The sequence below is a fragment of the Panthera pardus genome, unplaced genomic scaffold (genome assembly GCF_024362965.1).
Source record: "Panthera pardus isolate Hobbes unplaced genomic scaffold, ASM2436296v1 HiC_scaffold_26, whole genome shotgun sequence".
NCBI lineage: Eukaryota > Metazoa > Chordata > Mammalia > Carnivora > Felidae > Panthera > Panthera pardus.
The window spans coordinates 10,433,229-10,450,915 of record NW_026526832.1 but is presented as its reverse complement, the minus strand read 5'-3'; the positions used below and the strand labels follow the sequence as shown (position 1 = coordinate 10,450,915).

The 17,687-nt window shown below is 48.7% G+C and overlaps 1 protein-coding gene across 2 annotated transcripts; it reads left to right on the top strand.

Annotated features, from left to right (window-relative positions):
• The first annotated feature begins 3,230 nt into the window (after window positions 1–3,230).
• LOC128773664 (uncharacterized) lies at window positions 3,231–8,545 on the top strand. 2 transcript variants are annotated; one of them, XR_008418042.1, is made up of 3 exons: window positions 3,231–3,587; window positions 4,155–4,424; window positions 7,193–8,545. XR_008418042.1 is itself a non-coding variant. In XM_053890998.1 (3 exons), the coding sequence occupies exons 2-3, from the start codon at window positions 4,266–4,268 to the stop codon at window positions 5,106–5,108; spliced, it is 690 nt and encodes a 229-aa protein (XP_053746973.1). In that variant the 5' UTR covers window positions 3,235–3,587; window positions 4,155–4,265; the 3' UTR covers window positions 5,109–5,127. The 2 variants fall into 2 exon arrangements, 1 of the variants encoding a protein (XP_053746973.1); XM_053890998.1 differs by lacking the exon at window positions 7,193–8,545 and adding an exon at window positions 4,578–5,127 and having other exon boundaries at window positions 3,235–3,587.
• Window positions 8,546–17,687: the final 9,142 nt, after the last annotated feature.

The following is a 17,687-nucleotide window of genomic DNA, read 5'->3' as shown; positions in this document are numbered from 1 at the left end:
TGAAAAAAACAAAAAAAAAAGAAACTGCATTTAAACATAGTGGAGAGTAGTCACATCAACAGCATTGGGAAGGAGCTGTGCACTGATTTGGGAAGGTTTCCTCGTTTTCTTATAGATGTTGGCCCAGCAAAATGAATGGATACCTTTGTGATGTTCTCTGGTCCCAATCCTGCCATCTCGAGGCACATTCAGTGGCCAGCTCATGGTCCAGTCCCTGCCATTGGTCAGGATCCACACGGACAAGTATGGTTTTCCAGAACTAAATCCTTTCCACAAACAGAAAGCCATTGCCACCTCTCCTGACAATCAGAATGGAGGCAGTGGCACCTCCCATCCTTCTAGGAACTATAGAGAGGGCTCAGGAAGCCCCCAACTTGCTCCATGGTGGATGCCCAAGGAGCCCTATCTGGTGCCAGAAAGTTATTCAGAAGTATTGACAACAGAAGGTCATTCATGAAACAGTGTTATTTCTTATGGCATCGGTCCCTCTCTCAGAAGCATTCACCAGACACCAGACCAGGGAACTGGGCAGCTCTTTTTGCCCTCTGCAAGAGCCAGGAGCAAGATTATCAAAGACCCTTTTTCTACTATAATGCCCTGTGCCCGGTGACTCCTCCAATGAATGCAAATCATTCTTTAGCTGTGGATAGACCCACTGGCTTAGGATCCACATGTTGTAGGCAGCCAAAAAAGATTGGTATTTTGTCATTTGTAAGAATTTATAGGGTGCTTACTATGTGTCAGGAACTGTGGTAAACCCTGTACATGCATTTACACATTTTATTTCTGTAACAATCCATAAGGCAAATACCAAACCCATAAGGTAGATAACTAATGTTATCACTCCCATCTCAGATGAAAAACCTAAAGCTTAGCAAGCTTATGGGAATTGCCCAGATTCTATGTATGAGGTAATGCCAGGATTCAAGGCTACGTCAGCCTGACACCCAAACCAATACCCTCAGCCGTGACGCTATGCTGTCGGTGGATGGAACCTTTCTGATGTGCCGCAACCCAACTAACGTTTCAGCCAAGAAGAGATTGTGTGGTGAGGTTGACTTCGGGAGACCAAAGCAGAAACTGATTCGAAAGAGTAGACTTTGGCTCTTCAGAGGGGTCCGGGACCAACAGCATCACATCCTGGTGCAGAACTTGGGCCCATCCCAGACCGCTCAATCAGAGTCAGTGTGTTGACAAGATCGTAGGAGGGTCACAAGCGTGTTAAAGGAGAAAGAGGCACTTATTGATATTGAAGAAACGCTAATAAACTTTGCAGGAAAGTAAGTCTGTAACTGAAACAGACAGGGGAAAATGTGAGATCGTGGAGGCTAGAATAGTGCCTCTTTTATTTTTTAACCCCCAGTGCCTATAGAAAAGTAAGCATATGGCATATTTATTGAATAAATGAATGGATAAAACAAGGGATTGAGGCACTTTGCAGTAGGGACATTACATGAGACCAGACATTAAGTCTAGGTTTGAGTCCTGGCCCTACTTCTTCCACCCTTGAGCAGGTCACCATTGCTCTAGGCCTCAGTTTCTCCATCTAGAGGCAAAATATAACAAAATAGGACAATGAAACAAAACAACGATCAGTGTAGGCCTAGGAAGACCTGGCCAAGTTAGCATAACAGGGGATAATCTGAAGGCCATTCTCACTCCAGAGTCCCATGCAGCCTGCTGAGGCCCTCACGGGCCCACGTTGCAGCATGACTCTCCCCCCTCTGGCCACTCCTGCTTCCTTCCCCTCCCTTCAACAGGTGTTTGTTCCAAAAACAAACTCCCAAATAAACATCCGGCATCATCTCAGAGTCTGCCTCACTGGGAAACCAAGCCACAAGAGCCATTAAAGGAAAGCCAATCATCCTCCAAGCATCTAAGGTGGTTTTGCAGGAATTTATGGAGCCCCTGCTGGGTTGTGGAAGATCAGAATCTAACATTCTCCAGCATCGACTGTATAGCTCGGAACTGTGTACCACAACTTGATTAGGCTGTAGCACTGGAATAGGCTTTTACGGAATCTCCCATACGAGGATACTATTAGTACTTAATAGCTTGCTGTTGTGGTATGTATTTTCTATTTTTGCTCTTTGAGGTTTTTCTGGTTGTTGTTATGTTTTGTCTCCCGTTGGTGAAACCGAGGAACAAAACGGTGGCAACTTGCCCGAGATTGGAAGAGGTGGTGCCAGAACTCAAGTGCAGGCCTCCTAATCATCCAGTGTTGAGTGGACATGGTATAGTGGGTAGGAGGTGGTAACTGGGATGGATGGGGCTTCCTTAGCTTTCCACGAGGAAAAGATGTCAAAAAGCTTGCGGTCAGCAGTTCATAAAAGGACTCGCCCTTGTGTCATCCAGTTATATCATCACTTCTTGTTTTCCTTGCAAATTTCGTTGGAACAATTTGGTGGGGTTAACCTTGGTCATGAGATTGGTGGCCTGGGGACAATGCACCGAGTGCAAAGGGGAGCACGCGTCAGTAAGCCTGAGCCTCAAGCCTCAAGCCTCAAGCCTCAAGGTGAGCTCCTTGAGGGAAGGCCCCATGTCCTTCAGCCTTGTGTTTCCCCACCATCTAGCCAGGGCAGAGCGTGGAGTTAGTGTCGGATAAATAAATGTCTGCTTGGATAGGCAGTGGATAGCAGCGACTACTACCTGCCTTCGAACCTACTGAATGTTGACTCAAAAGAGGCAAAACAATGGCATTTTACTATCGACTTAAAACTTTCCAAGCACAGACCCTGAGAGGCTCAGCCCTCCTGACCCGAGAGACCCATGACACCCCTGCCTATGTCGCCCAGCCCTTCCCGCTGCTCTTCTGACCGTGACAACCTGTGCCGCTCAGTTCAGCACTGGATTACAGAGCGCCTTACCCTGCTTAAGTCAGCACGCAAGTCTCATGCCCGGGGTAGGGCGGCCCCCAGGAACTCAGTTGGCTTGCTGTGGGTTACAGAGCTCTTGCCCACCCTGTGCTTCCTGCCCAGGAGGTGGGAGCAGCCGGGTGCTGCCCTCCAGGATCTCAGCCAGCTTTCCTTGGCAGGAGCCATGCCTATTGTTGGAGCCGCTGAGCTGCTCATGGGCAGGAGCCAGGGACGGAGCTCCTGAGGCTCACGTTGGACGCCACACGCACAAGGTCACAGGGTCAACCCTAGAGTCAACCCACGGCTCAGACCCCCAGGTTGCCTTTTCACTTTTATCATTTTCACCTGAACCCTCATTATGCAAATGCAGTAGCATCTAGTCAATTCGTGGGCCAACAGACTGTAAAAGGAAGGGAAAGAAATACTGGCTAGCGCAGTGGAGCAGAAGGCCAGGAACGGTGTTTCGGCTCCTGGGTTGTCCAACGCACGCAGCTCCCGTGACACCTCCAGGACACGTGGCAGGGTAGGATGGCGGGCAGCCTATCTGAGGGCGGAGGCACAGAGAAAAACAGTCGCCTTGGGTCTAGGGAGGGCAGATGGCAGAGGCAGGAGAGCAGAAGCATTTCCTCCTTCAGCGTCCGAGACAGAAAAGCAAATCTGCTGGACAAAAGAACCTCCACATTTTATGTGTTCTGTTGTCAGGCGCTTCACGGTGACAGAACGATGTCGAAGGTGAGTCAGGTGCTGTAGCTGGAAGGTCAGGACGGCCGGTCAGCAAAGCCTCCTTCCACTGCCCGCGTGGCCCCGCTGACCCCTCTTCCTCTTCCTCCTCCCCTCCCTGTCGGCCAATATTCTCATCCCTGGTCCTCAGCCCGCTGCTGGGCGTGGACGCTGTGGGGATACTTTATGGACAAGTTTTTACTCTCCCTGGAGCAGGGAGAGGTCCAGGTAAGTTCAGTGACTTGGCCAAGGGGCTGTGGTCAGGGAGTAAGAAGTCTGCCCCCGACAGCCACCTGAGCCATCAGGAGGCTTTTAGACACAGCGAGCGCTGCTGTGCCCTCTTGGGCCCGATGGTCTAGGAAAGTTCAAACTCATTTCCTGAAATAAGAATGACATTTAGTAAGGCAGTCTGGAAGCTGAAAACAAGTGGTCAGAGCCTCCCCTCCTCCCGACCGGTCCACAGGGCATCTGCCAAAGCCTGGTGCCCTACAGAGAATGGGACAAGAACACAGCCCACAGGAAAACTGCTCTGCTCATCTCCCCACTTTGCCCTGTTCTCTTCCCTTCCTCTGTCCCAAGCCCCCGGACCTGCCAGGCCCACAGGAGGCCACAGAATATTTTTGATCATGGTCCTGGCAGTGGGAGTGATGGGCTGCCGAGGAGCACCCGGGAGACCAGCTGGATGCAAGCATGAGCACCATGGAGCTGCCTGGAGGCCAGCTTCTCACACCCATGCTGTTTTCTGGATCGTGGCACGTCCCTCCTATCGGGTCTGCTGGCCACCGCTCCCACCTCCTCCGACCCAATCTCCACTCCAGCCAGAAAGGAGCATTGCCAGGCACACACCCAGTAAGCTTGCTACTCACTTGAAATCTGTGGTGGGTTTCCCAAAGCCCTCTGACTTAGGCTGAACCCCAACCTGACTTTGAGATCCTCGCGCTCAATCCCCTGGCTCTCTCGGATGTTCCTTCCCGCTGCTGCACCTCACGCTCCGCGCTCCAGACTCCCCCACTTCAGAGAATCCGTCATTCTTCCTCCTGCCTTCCAGAAATTGCTTTGGACCCAATGTCACTCTGCTCAGAACACCCTCACCAGCAACTCCCCCTTGCCCCCACCGGCCTGCAGGTCCGTGCCTGTCCTCTCCCGTCCCACCCCCTAAGCCAAGTGAGGCTAAGTGTCCTTCCCACGGCAGGCTGGCCCCCCCCACCCCCACCCCGGAGCCCTCCCCACAACGTAGGCCAAGCTCCTAATGTTCGTCTCTGTTCCCAGCTAGACAGAACCTCCACAAAGCACAGTGGTGGTTTTCGTATCACTAGCCTGGTGCTGACGCCCCAGACCAGGCCTGCCCGTCTTTTGCTCACTCCAAGTCTCCCTCCAGCCATTAGCGGGGGCAGGGGAGATGCTCTGGGACTTGGTGCCAGGCTCCTAGCGCTGCTCGGTACTCCCCTCACTCCGTACCTTCAGGCAGGTCACTGTCCCTCTGGCCCTCAGTTTCTCTACCCTGCTCTTCTCTTCCCACAAGCTCAGAAGTAAAGTGACCAAAGCAGCTTGACTGACTCCCTTTTTTTTTCTTTAAGTTGACTTATTTATTTTCAGAGAGAGAGAGAGAGAGAGAGAGAGAAAGAGAGAGGAGAGCAGAGAGAGAATCTCAAGCAGGCTCCCCCCCCCCCCCCCCCCACTGCCAGCGCAGAGCCCAACACAGGGCTCGAACTCACAACCTGTGAGACCGTGATCGGGGCAGAAGTCAAGTGACAGACTGACTCCCTTCAAAAATGTTATTTTAGTGTAGTAACATGATATCTACTATCTTAACAGATGTCCAAGTGCACAATGCAGTATTGTTGACTCTAGGTGCAGTATTCTGTGGCTGACTCCGTTTTGGCGTGGGCTGGGGAGAGCTGGACTGCTGACAGTCCCCTGCCCACTGCCTGCCTTCCAGTGTCCCGGCCTGGGCAGCTGCGTCACAGGAGGCAGGGGTCCGGTGGGTAGGTTTGCAGTGGTTCAATCAAGGGAGAAAGTGTGTGCCGAAACACAGACAGGGTCACCCAGAGAGGTGGGCTGGGGCCAGGGAAGTTTCCCCAGATTCTTCAGAGACGTTGTGCTCCTTACCTCAGAGAAACACTTAGCCATTTCTCAGGGACCCAAGGAGGCAGAGTCAGAAACTGTGCCCCCCCCCCCCCCATACACAAACAGCCTCACAGAGCCTGAGGGCCAAGGCAGGGAGCTTAGCCCGGACACAAAGCAAGACACTAAGGTGGCGGAAGAGATGAGACATTTTGCCTGGGGGCCTGTGATCCAACAAATTGCATCTTTCCCGTCTGGCTTCAGGACAGATAGAGCGTTGGCCTGCTTCCTGCTCGCTACCCCTCCAAAGGCCAGCACCTGTTTGGCTTTGAGCCGCTACGTAAAAAACACGTATTTGCCTGATTTAACAGCCAATGATAGATTCGTGAATCAAAACTCCACTTTATTTTTCTTTAAGTTTATTCATTTATTTTGAGACACACTGAGACAGAGTGAGCGGGGGAGGGGTAAAGAGAGTGGGGGAGAGAGCGCGAGAGAGAATCCCAAGCAGGCCCCGCACCATCAGCACAGAGCCCAGTGTGAGGCTCGAACCCACAAAACCATGAGATCATGACCTGAGCCGAAACCGAGAGTCGGACGCTGGACCGACTGAGTCACACTGGTGCCCCTCAAAACTTCACTTTAAATTCTACCACAAATGATAATCGTTGGCCAGTATTGCCTGAGCCTGAATCCCCGACACCAGACGAAAGTCAAACCCGTTTTAATTTGCTCATTGGCACTGATAAGTTAAAAGAAACTCATCTTCTAGCACAGACTATGAGATGGAATTAGAATTCATGAAGCCACACATGTTCTTGCCTGATGCTTTTGATAAAGACAAATACACTCCTTGTCAGAAGTTAAACAAAACTAGCTTTATGGGCTACAGGTTCCCTCTGCCTTTGAGGAGGGGGTGATCAGAGTACTGCCAGAGAGAGAGAGCCTGTGGCCCTTCCTTTGCAGGCTATGGGGCAAGATTAGCTCAGCCCCTCTTTGGGACATGTCTCTTTCTCCTCCTGCATTCCCGGATTTCCAGGCTAGTTGGGCTTCCTAATTTGGAAGTCACCACAGAGCAAATGCTGACAGCACTTGAGTGTCCTGCTGTGAACTCCCTGAGAGGCAGTGGCCCTGGTTACATAACACGTACCTCGGTTAACCCCTCAAAATGCCTCTCAAGGTTCCCAGGCGGAGTGGAGATGAGGCTCCAGACCCCCATGCACTGAAGCTGTGACATCCGCACGCAGCCTTTCTGTTGCATAGACATTCCTCCCAGTCCTGCTCTCCTCCTGCTCTTTCCACTTTCCCCACCTCCTCACCCAGAGGTGGGCCTAGAATCTCACTCCGGGCCAGCCCTCGAAGGCAAGGACCTCGTGGTCTTTGCATCCACGCTAATACTCAACACACTGTTCGGCTCATCAAGGTCGACGCGCAGGCACTGAGTGAAGACAGAGGGTGAGCAAAAGAGAGACAGGGAGGTGGAGGAGAGCTGAAGAAAGGAACTGTGTGATTCATCCCGTGTTCATTTTGAACCTTTCTGGGGGTTCTTGCAGGTGAGCCCAGGTGGATAAGTGTCCACGGAGGGGTGACGAGTAATGTCCCCAGCGCCTGCGTGGGGGTCTGACCCCATCAATCAAACGCCTCCCCAGACACGGCCAGTGAGTGGTGGGGTTGCTGGTCAAAGCAGACATTATCCAAAATTTACTTTTCTATTTACTTATAAATACTGTCTTGACATTAATGTGAATTTTAAATAAGAATATAAATCATTCCTGATCCCCCAAACACAACAGATTTTACTCTAGCCTATTCCTTCTGGTTGGCTTTAAGTGTTTTATTTTGGGATTGGACCGAGGGCAGCAAATTCCTATGTGGCCAGTATATGCTTGTGCGTTATAATTTTCTACCCCTTCCAGCTGGAGAGCTCCTTGGGGGCGGGGACGTGACTTTCATTTTGGTGTCTTAGCATTTAGCCCAGTGCTCCATACTTAGTAGCTGCTCACTAAACACTTGTTAGATGAATGAATGCATTGCCTCGACACCAGGACCTTGCCAGAAGTGTACATTTAAACTGGGAGGGGGGCAACTTATCATTATTTTCATCGTGAATAAATTCAATATTCTCTGAAAACAGGAAGCACGGCCAGCGTAGAGAGTCAGAATGTCACCCAGAGGCACCAAGGTCAAAGTTACAAGGGAACACAGTGTCTCGAATCTTCTGGGAGGAAGGACAGGAATGGGAAAATGAAGCTGATGACCTGAACACTCAAAAGCAGGACAGAGACAGGGGGAAACAATGGGCTGGGGCAGGGGGTTGAGAACTGGGTCTGTGAGCTGACCGGGTCTGCCAGGGACTTTGTAGCATTGGTACCCCGCATCCATTGTGGGGGCTAAGTGTGCAGGTTTCTAGGAAGCACACCAGGCTGAAGAGTACCTGATGCTCACACATCTTAAGCTGCTTAGGTAGAAATCCTGCTTTTGAGGGTCTAGTCAGAGTGACTGGTAGGGAAATTATTCTCGAGGTAAGAGTGGCAGTGACCGTGTGATCATCGCATTATTACTTCCGTATTACGCAGAAGAAAATCTTTCAACCAAGGTAATGGAATTTCTGTCCCTTTCCATAGATTGGATCAACTATAGTTCTCTCCTATTATCACTTATATTGTCTGTTTTCAAGTACATCCTTACGTTTATACACACACACCGTATGGTGTGTTTCATTCACACTTGAAGTCTAAATGTCTTGGCTGAACTTTTGGAAAATGCTAAGAACGGCTCTATTTAACACCCAGTATTATGCACAGAATAACCGTTTCTTTAGTGATAGGATGGTCTTCTTTTCTGGTAGATGTGACCCTCCTCCACAAGGCCAGGGCCACTTGCATGGCACGGGAGTGGTTCCTGGATAAGGCACCTGGGCTTTGAGCTGTCACGTGGCCTGAGCTGGCCTGCAGAGCGGTGCTATCTGTCCCTCAGTTGGGCAAACAGAGTTAATGCTTAGCTTCCAGTTCTGAGTTTCTCTAGTAATCCTTGACCAAGTCTGGATTTGGGAGTTCTGGGATTCTGTTAAGTCTTGTTTTTTGTTTTTTTTTAAAAATAACTACCTGTTATCATGCTATAAAAACTTCTTTACAGGGTCAGGTAATCTATCTGCGAAGACATACAGAGTAGGAGTCAGTCCCACATGATGGATAAAGTGGATGTGAATTTCCAGACTGTAAATGAGTTAGGTAATGACACTCAAGAAGTCATAAATATCTGTGGGTTCATAACAAAGTGCACATTTTGGAAGTGCTTCCAACAAATCAACCTTGCTTGAATCTCATCCATCTCCTAGAACCCTCCTATCCCATCAGCCTAATCCTATGGAATACTTGTTCCTAATATCTCTCATGTCCTTCACTTGCTTGGCCCCCTGCCGTTATTCCAGCTCAAGTCCTTACCACAACACCCCTGGATTATTGCAATGGCCTCCTCATCACTCTACCTGTCCCCAGTTTCTGATCCATTCTCCACACGGCCACCGGGCTCAGGGCTTGACTCTCCTCCACGTAACCACTTTCGACACACTCCAGCTCGACTCAGAAATTTCCGACTATTTCCTATTGCCTCCTGAGTGAAGGCGAGATCCATAGTCTGGTAGTCAACGTCCTATAGGTTCCAGCTGACCTATCTAAACTTCTCTCTTTCTTGAGGTGCCTGGGTGGCTCAGTCGGTTAGGCGACTGACTTCAGCCCAGGTCATGATCTCCCAGATCGGGAGTTCGAGCCCCGCGTCGGGCTCTGTGCTGACAGCTCGGAGCCTGGAGCCTGCTTCGGATTCTGTGCCTCCCCCTCTCTCTGCCCCTCCCCTGCTCATGCTCTGTGTCTCTCTGTCTCTCAATAATAAATAAATGTTTAAAAAAAATTTTTTAACTTCTCTCTTTCTCTATGGCTGAAAGCACCAGCCAGGTGGAGGTGCTCACTGTCTCCCCCCTAGCAAACCTGTGCCTTTCTGCACTTTGTTCCCTGGGCCACCCTCCACCCAGATTGTCCCTAGAAGGCCTTCTCCCTTCCCCTCTGCCTGTACAAACCCAAACTTCCTACAAGGGCTCCATCTCCTAAAGTTTTCTGCCATCTCTGTAGTCCATCTTGGTCTAACTGAGTGGCTTTCTTGTATTATCCTATTTAAATATAAGCTTCCTGGAGACGCAGAGTAACTTGAGTCAAAGGGGGAAAAAAGAGGAATTTCAGCTACCAAGACCTATGGTGGCAGAACTACTTTGGGTCAGAGGGCCTTATAGATGACCACACGCACTCACCCCTGGCTCTGTGCCTCCACGGCCCCATCTCAGAAAGGTGGCAAGGAAGCTCGTGTTGGCTCTTGCAATCAACCCAGGCCCGGGATGGCCACCCAGGCCCTACACGGTGAAGACTGTGTGCACACTTGCACTCTCCTTGGCCACACTCCACTCGACAATTTAAAAACTACATGTTGTTCCTCGCTTGTTTTGAGGCAAAAGAGAAAGAAGGGGATGGGAGCAGATCAAAAAGGAGGTGTCGGTTTCGACTCCTTTCTATTCCAGCGTATCTGTGAAAGTCACTTAGGAAGACAGAACCCACTCTAGATATTTCAACCAGGGAATTGGTTCACGGGTCACAGAGATATTCACGGTTGCAATAACCCATGACCGGCGCTGGGACTGGAGAATCAGCAGGAGAGGGGGCATAACCAGGCCAGAAACCAGCTCAGGGCAGGGGCTGCTCGCTGGGAGCTGGGACCACAGAGGGAGGGACTTCCCTGTAGGGCCTGGAGCCCAAGAGGAAACACAGCCCACACCAGTGATGCCACAGGGAGGGGAAGAAGGTGATAAATAGCCTCGAGTCACCCTTTCTTCCACCCCCAGTACTCTGGCAGTGCCTCCACTGGTGGATGCTACCTACCAGCTGGCGGGCTGGGAAGCCTGGGAAGAGTCGGGATGGATCTGACAGGACACTGGCCCCTCCCAGATCTCACCCCTCCTTGCACCTGTCAGACCTGCCTCCCTTCCCCACGTTGGGGCCAGATGATCACCAGATATCTCTTTGATGCCCTCATGCCCTGTCCTCTGCCGCCCCAGCCCTGACCATGCCACCCTGGTCCGGTCTGCACTCCCTCCAGAGCTGCTGAGCCCTGATGGAAGACAGCCACAGAGCAGAGCTCCCCGAAGCCACCAGACACGGATCGGATCGTTGAAACTCTATGTGAACCTCAAGGCTGTGGGAGGATCCTTTGCACCCCTTTGGCTGATTTCCGGCTTCTCTGGTCTTGGCTCTAAAGCCCCTGAGTGAACCTGACTCCTACAGGCTTTCTTCACACTTTCCTGAGACACCCGATGCCTTTAGGCACGACCTTTCTCAATGTCTGTCCCATGGACTTAACCTTCATCCCGCTTTCCCTTGTACCCATGCCGGTCTCTGAGAAAGGAGCACTGGTCTTTCTTGGCCCGTGCTCTTGACCCTGTTTCCTCCTGTCTCCTCTGTCACTTGACCGAAGTCCTTGTCCCTTCTATTTTTCTGCTTTACAGCTTCCCTCTCCCTTGGCTTCCTTCTCTCTGCCTGTAAGTGAGCATAGGTAACAGCCATGAAAAGTCCTTTTACCCCTTTTATCCCTTTAGGCCAGTTTTCCAACTTTCTCTTTACCTTCAAATTTATTGAAAGAGCAAGGTTAACCCATGATCTGTTTTTCATGACTTGCTGACTGTCCGTTCCCGTGGCTTGTAACCGTCTTTCTCCTCTGACTGTCCCAGCAGCACTGGACTCCACTGACAATCCCCCGTAGCCCCACCCCTTTCCAGAATCCCTTCCCCCTGATTTCTCTGAAGCTGCTCCCCCTTTGCGGTCCTCTCACAAGTTTCTCTCACTCCTCCTGTACAAATGTGTGGGTGCTTCCCTGGTCTCTGCCCTCAGTTCCCATCACACTCCTCCAGCGGCCAGGGTTAGGGTTAGGGTTAGTCTGTAGGTGGTCTCCAAATCGGTCTCTTGGGTCCAGATCTCTGGAATGTAAGCTTGTACCAATTATTCAACTGTCTCTGGCAATCTGAATATCTTCTGCTGCCATAAACTCACTACGTCCCAAACTACATTTGTTTCTTCCTATAATCCCTCAATCAGCTCCTACCACCGACGTTATGCTTTTCTCAACATCCTGCCTCGACACTCTAATGAGGCCTTGACTTTCCCCTCCCCACATCCAATCCATCACCAAGCCAAGGGAATCCCATGCTCCTTTCATGTCTCCATCCACCTCAGCTTTGAACAAGCCCTTATATATTAAATATTAATATTTTATATCAATCTATATAATTAATCTATATCTATATCTAGAGACATTTCATACCCATGAGCATATCTGAAGATAGATTGTGTGCTGAGCCATCCAGAAGACCACAGTGAAATCACAGGAGCACCACTGGGTATTTTAAACGTCCAAGAGACACCACATAATCCACTACTTTGAAGTTATGTGGACCTAACCACTGAAAAACAAAACTATTAGGTATTTGGTTTTGTCTCAGGACACTGAAAACTTCACTGAGACACTGAAAGCACTCTGAGCTGGGAGAACTTCTAAAACGCTAGCACACAGGGTTTCAAAGGAGAACGTACTGACCACCCATGTGCCTGCAAAACAGCACAAGGCAGGGAGAATGTAACCATTATTTGAATGAGGCAAGGAGAGGAATCAAGATGGCGACACAGGAGACTTTACAACCTCTATCTGAGGTTCCGGTTTCTAATCTGCAGGCATCTAGGGGCTAGCTACGATCCTCAGTGGAACCCAGGATGCCAGTGGGCATTTCCACCACCTTCTCCCTCTGTTCATCCCAGCTATAACAACCAGATCATCACCATCTCTCTGGGAAGAGCTTGTACACATGCCTGGTGCCCCAGCTTCTGTGGCTGCTATTCGGGGATACTATACTGTATAAGTATAATTTGCTGAGAGTGTTGAACTTAAGCATTTTCACCAAAAAAGAAAAAAAAAAAAAAAAGGAGAGGCGCCTGGGTGGCTCATTCGGTTAAGCGTCCGACTTTGGCTCAGCTCATGATCTCGCAGTTTGTGAGCTCAAGCCCCGCGTCGGGCTCTATGCTGACAGCTTAGAGCCTGGAGCCTGCTTCAGATTCTGTGTCTCACTCTCTCTCTCTGCCACTCCCCTGCTCGTGCTCTGTCTCTGTCTCAAAAATAAATAAAACATTTTAAAAAATTAAAAACAAAGAAAAAGGAAATACATGAGGTGACTGGTCTGTTAATTAACCTGATGGTGGGAAACCTTTTGCGATGTGTATGTATATCAAATATCAGATTGTGTATTTTTTTAAGTTTATTTATTTTTGAGAGAGAGAGAGAGTGAGTGCAGGTGCATGCGTGATGGGGGGAGGGGGGGGCGGGTAGAGAGAGAGGGAGACAGAGAAGCCCAAGCAGGCTCCATGCTGTCAATGCTGAGTTCTACCCGAGGCTCAAACTCACACACCGCAAGATCATGACCAGAGCAGAAATCAAGAGTCGGATGCTTAACCGACTGAGCCACCCAGGTGCCCTGCAGATTGTATATTTTAAAAGATTACAGCTTTACTTATTAATTATACCTCAATAAAGTTGAAAAATAAAATAAAATAAATAAAACAAAAATAAATGCAGTTTAAGCCCACTGAAACTTCAACCCTTATTATATCCTCCCTCCTTTTTCTGTTCCCCCTTCCCAGAAGTAACTATTAGCCTGAATTTTTGCATTTGCAATTTCCTGGCTTTTCTTTGTAGTTTTTATTGCAGATGATCGTGTTTTTAAAGCATATGTGTGTGTTGTTCAGATTTGTATGTCAATCTTTAGCACATTTTCCACCAAATGCTAACTGACCCCTGGCTAATTTCCCACCTCTTGATTTATCCTATTGCCATTCTACACACTTCTTTTCTTTAGTCTCTGATCAGGTCATGTCCCTGCCCAACCACCTTCAAGGACTCCCCCATTCGCCACTGAATCAATTCCCTTCCCAACCTTGATATTTTGAGCTTTGCCAAGTCATGTAATTTCTCTGAGCCTCAGTTTCTTAATCTGTGAAACGGGAATGAAGATCCTCAGCTTGCAGGGCTGTTCCAAAGATTGCACGAGACAATTAAGGGCAAACATGGGGACTGACACACAGTAGGTGTGTGATACCCTGGAGCTAATCTTTTTACTATTTATTTATTTTTATTTCTTAACGTTTATTTATTTATTTATTTATTTTGAGAAAGACAGAGCCAGCATGAGTGGGGGAGGGGCAGAGAGAGAGAGGGAAAGAGAGAATCCCAAGCAGGCTCCGCACTGCCAGCGCAGAGTCTGATGCGAGATTCAAACGCATGAAGCCGCAAGATCATGACCTGAATCAAAACCAAGAGCCAGAAGCTTCACCAACTGAGCCATCCAGACGACCCTCTGATCTTTTTATTTCTATTACACCGCCCTGAGCAGTTCTTTTTTTTAATGAATATTATTACTCCTCTCTGAACTTTCCCCCAAGCCATGGCACAGAGCCCTACACGTAGTGAGAGCTCAGGAAACGCTTGCTGAACGTGAAATAAACCAGTCTCCCGGCAACTCACACACAAGCTGATAACGCCCAGGGTGGGGACTCCTATTACTTGGTCGAACTCCAAAGGGAGGTTGATACTGCCCTACTCTGCAAGGAGGGAGGAGAACACAGACAGCTGCTCTTGCTAAGTGGAGTACGTAAGACGTTAAGAATCTTTAAAACATTTTCAGTAGCAGCGTGCGGGTATGGGCTTGGGCTGGGCTACTCCCTGAGCTGGCTCTTGTCAAGCATCCGATGGCCACCCTTAGAGCACAGCTGCCGTCCTGGGGAGACTGCAGGATTAGCACCTACCCCAGCCGAAGGGAGGGAACCCATTCCTCTGATGTGCACAGTTGCCCCTCTGCCTGGAACCCATCCTTTGCTCAGTTGCCAAAGGACTATTTTAGATCCTGTCAAGTTGACAGGAGTCCTTCATGCACCCATGTCTCTGTGTGAGAGCTGCTGTCACTTGCCTCTTCCCCTCGGGATTTTCAAAGAGGATAGAAGAGATTAATGGCTGTAAAGGACCAAGGCTCTCTAGTTACAATTTTACTTCTGCGTAATTTTGACAGGTTGTCTACTTATTGAGAAATGGCATGTTTCCTATCTTTTAGAAAAAGTGTGCTCATGGATCTGAGAAGGGGTACATCCTATGTTGCCGGAGTAGAGCAACATGTGATCAGTCTTAGCAAAAATACGCCCCAAGAGGCCCGTGATTGGGCCTCTTCCTCTTTGATTGGGTTTGTTTCCCCAGTAGGTCCTCAGCCGGGCCTCTCCGTTACTTCTGCCCGATCTCCAGGCTTGCAGAGGAAATTCACTGCTTGTTCTCAAAGGAGTGCCGTGTCTTCAGAATTAGGCACACACTGGAAAACAGAAAAATTTGCACCCAGGTGCAACTATTTGAACTTAACTGTATAGAAATATATTTCTACACGGCATAGCGACAAAACAGAATAAGGTTCTGTGATAGGAAATGTATATTAACTACTCAAAAAAAAATGATAAAAGTTTATCTGTCTCCTATCCTGAGTAGCACAGAATAACTTACCAAATGTCAATGGTTATGCTAACATTTACTTTAGCAAAGAGATAATTACAAAGGTTGAAAAAAGCCTATTGAACCCATCAGATTGTCCACACATCAGCTGGTTTTCATCCAAACCAGTTTATAATCTAAAACAGAGAAGTCTTTACTTTAGAGGCAACCAAGGTCATGACCTTTTGGTTTTTTTTGTTCTTACAAAGGTTCCATGGCCTGAGTGACCCCAACCATGTTTCTCTTGTCTCTGAATTTCTGAATGCAACTCTGTTGCTAATGTCAGCAGGCCGAGGGTAAGAGTCGACCATTGGTTCTAAGTGTAATTCCCACTTGACAGAAAAGGTTTCTGTGGAGGCAGACGGGGCCTCTTGTGGGCCCCAGCCCAATTGAGTTGTAAACTACATTTGTTTCACCAATTCATAGGGCCCTGAAGGAGTAATCTCCATTTTTTTTTTTTTTTTTTTTTTGTGATCTCCATTTTTGTGTATTTTGTTTGGAAGTCCGAGTAACTTACAAAATAACCCTTTGCCCTTACAAAATAACCCTTTGCCCAGTGATCTTAGTTGCAATTTGTGATTTGACATTGAAAATAAAGATACATTGGAGGGTTTGAAACTTCTTGCTGACTTCTGGGAAAAAAAACAGTCAAATATCACTCAGATGCACTTGACTTTGCACAAACGTGTAAATAGTTGCACGCCCAGCAATGTCTTTTTCTCACTGGCACTCAGCTCTGAGGTGCTTTGTCTTAATTTCAGATAGAACCTCACTTGGCAGTGGCCTCTACCACTGGGGCTTTTTGCCCTGCCTGCATTTGGAATTGTTAAGCAGATAATTGCTTATAGCAATGGGACGACTTCCTCTCTAGAGAAAACAATTCTTTTGTGCACCGAAAAATCCTCTGTAAAATAATTGCTCATACGCACCCATTATGTAATTTATACTTTCTTTTGTTAAAAAATGTTTATTTATTTTGAGAAAGAATGCAAGCATAAGCAGGGGAGGGGCAGGGAGAGAGGGAGAGAGAGAATCCTAAGCAGTCTCCATGCTGTCAGCACAGAGCCCGATGTGGGGCTCAAACTCACGACCGTGAGATCCTGACCTGAGCTGAAGTCAAGCTGGACACTTAACCAACCGAGCCACCTATAATCCTCAACTTTCTCAGAGTCATTTTCCTTTAAACCCACCTAGAACACCTCCATAGGTTTGCTATGCAATCATATGAAGTTTCAGGTTTGAACTTTTCACGCTCCCAGCCAAACCTTACTTTCCGGAAAGGGCAGGTGGCAGTTCCAACCTTCCCCTCTCCATCATTGCATCATTCTGGGAATGTTCACCTGACATTTTTCGAGAGGCTCCTGTTTGCTGGAGAGATCACGCTGGGCTTTATCTACCTCAAAATGAAAAAGACTCTCAATGGCAGAAGTGCCTTTGTAAGCAAGCCATGGCAACAGAATCAGATGAGGCATGCAGGGTGGGGACTTGCTTGAAGGAGTCAAAGAGAAGGTTCCACAAGGAGATAATATTTGAGCTCGATCTTGGAATAGTTTTGCCAGGCAAAAGAAAAGGCCGGAAGGACTCTGAAGTCACAAGAAACGTCAGCATGAAAATGCAGGGGTGATAGGGGAGTATTGGCAGAACAGGTGGGGAGTGACACATGTATAATCACATGCCTACTACGCCAAGCACTGAGCCAAGTGCATCTTTATACATTGTCTCATTTCATTCATTACATGGCAATGCTATGAGCTAGGAGTTCTTAAAGCACCATTTTACCCAGGAAGAAGGTGTTGTGGTTGTTACTTTACAGAGGCGGCCCCACATAGTGAAGGACTTACCCAAGTCAGGTGTCACTAACACCAGAGCTTTTGCTCTTAGTGACCGTGCACATGGGTTCAGGCAAGGGGATGAGTCCCCTTCGCTCCCTCAGCTTTCCTCATTACATCACCTTCTCGGACTCTGACCCTCCTGCCTCCCTCTTATGAGGACTCTACAGAGTACATCAGGTCCACCCAGATAATCCAGGATAGCTCCCCATCTTGAGATCCTGAGCTTGGCCACATTAGCCACGTGAGTCCCAGATGCACGTTCAGGTTCTAAAGATTTGGCCACGGGCATCCTTGGAAGGCCATTATTCTGCCTGCCACAGTAGCTCATCTTCTAAATTCGGGGCTAAAGCCTCTACTGAAGGATCTCACAAGCCCTGTCTGTGAAATTTTGGATGTCACCATGTCTACCCTTACCAGAATGGCTTCAGTGCAATCCTTCTTCATATCCATAGCTCCCAAATCACCATCTCTGTGGTCGTATGTGATCAGAGGTGCCTTAGCTGCAGGGGAGGCTTGGAAAGCAAGTTCTGGGGCACCCGAGTGGCCCAGTTGGTTAAGTGACTTCGGCTCAGGTTATGATCTTAAGGTTTGTGAGTTCGAGCCCTGC

Excerpts from the sequence above, each read along its gene's own strand:
- LOC128773664 (XM_053890998.1), top strand. The coding sequence starts at position 4,266 with ATGAGCACCATGGAGCTGCCTGGAGGCCAGCTTCTCACACCCATGCTG. Across the intron at positions 4,425-4,577 it reads CATTGCCAGGCACACACCCA|ACTCCCCCACTTCAGAGAAT; the intron begins GTAAGCTTGCTA and ends TCCGCGCTCCAG.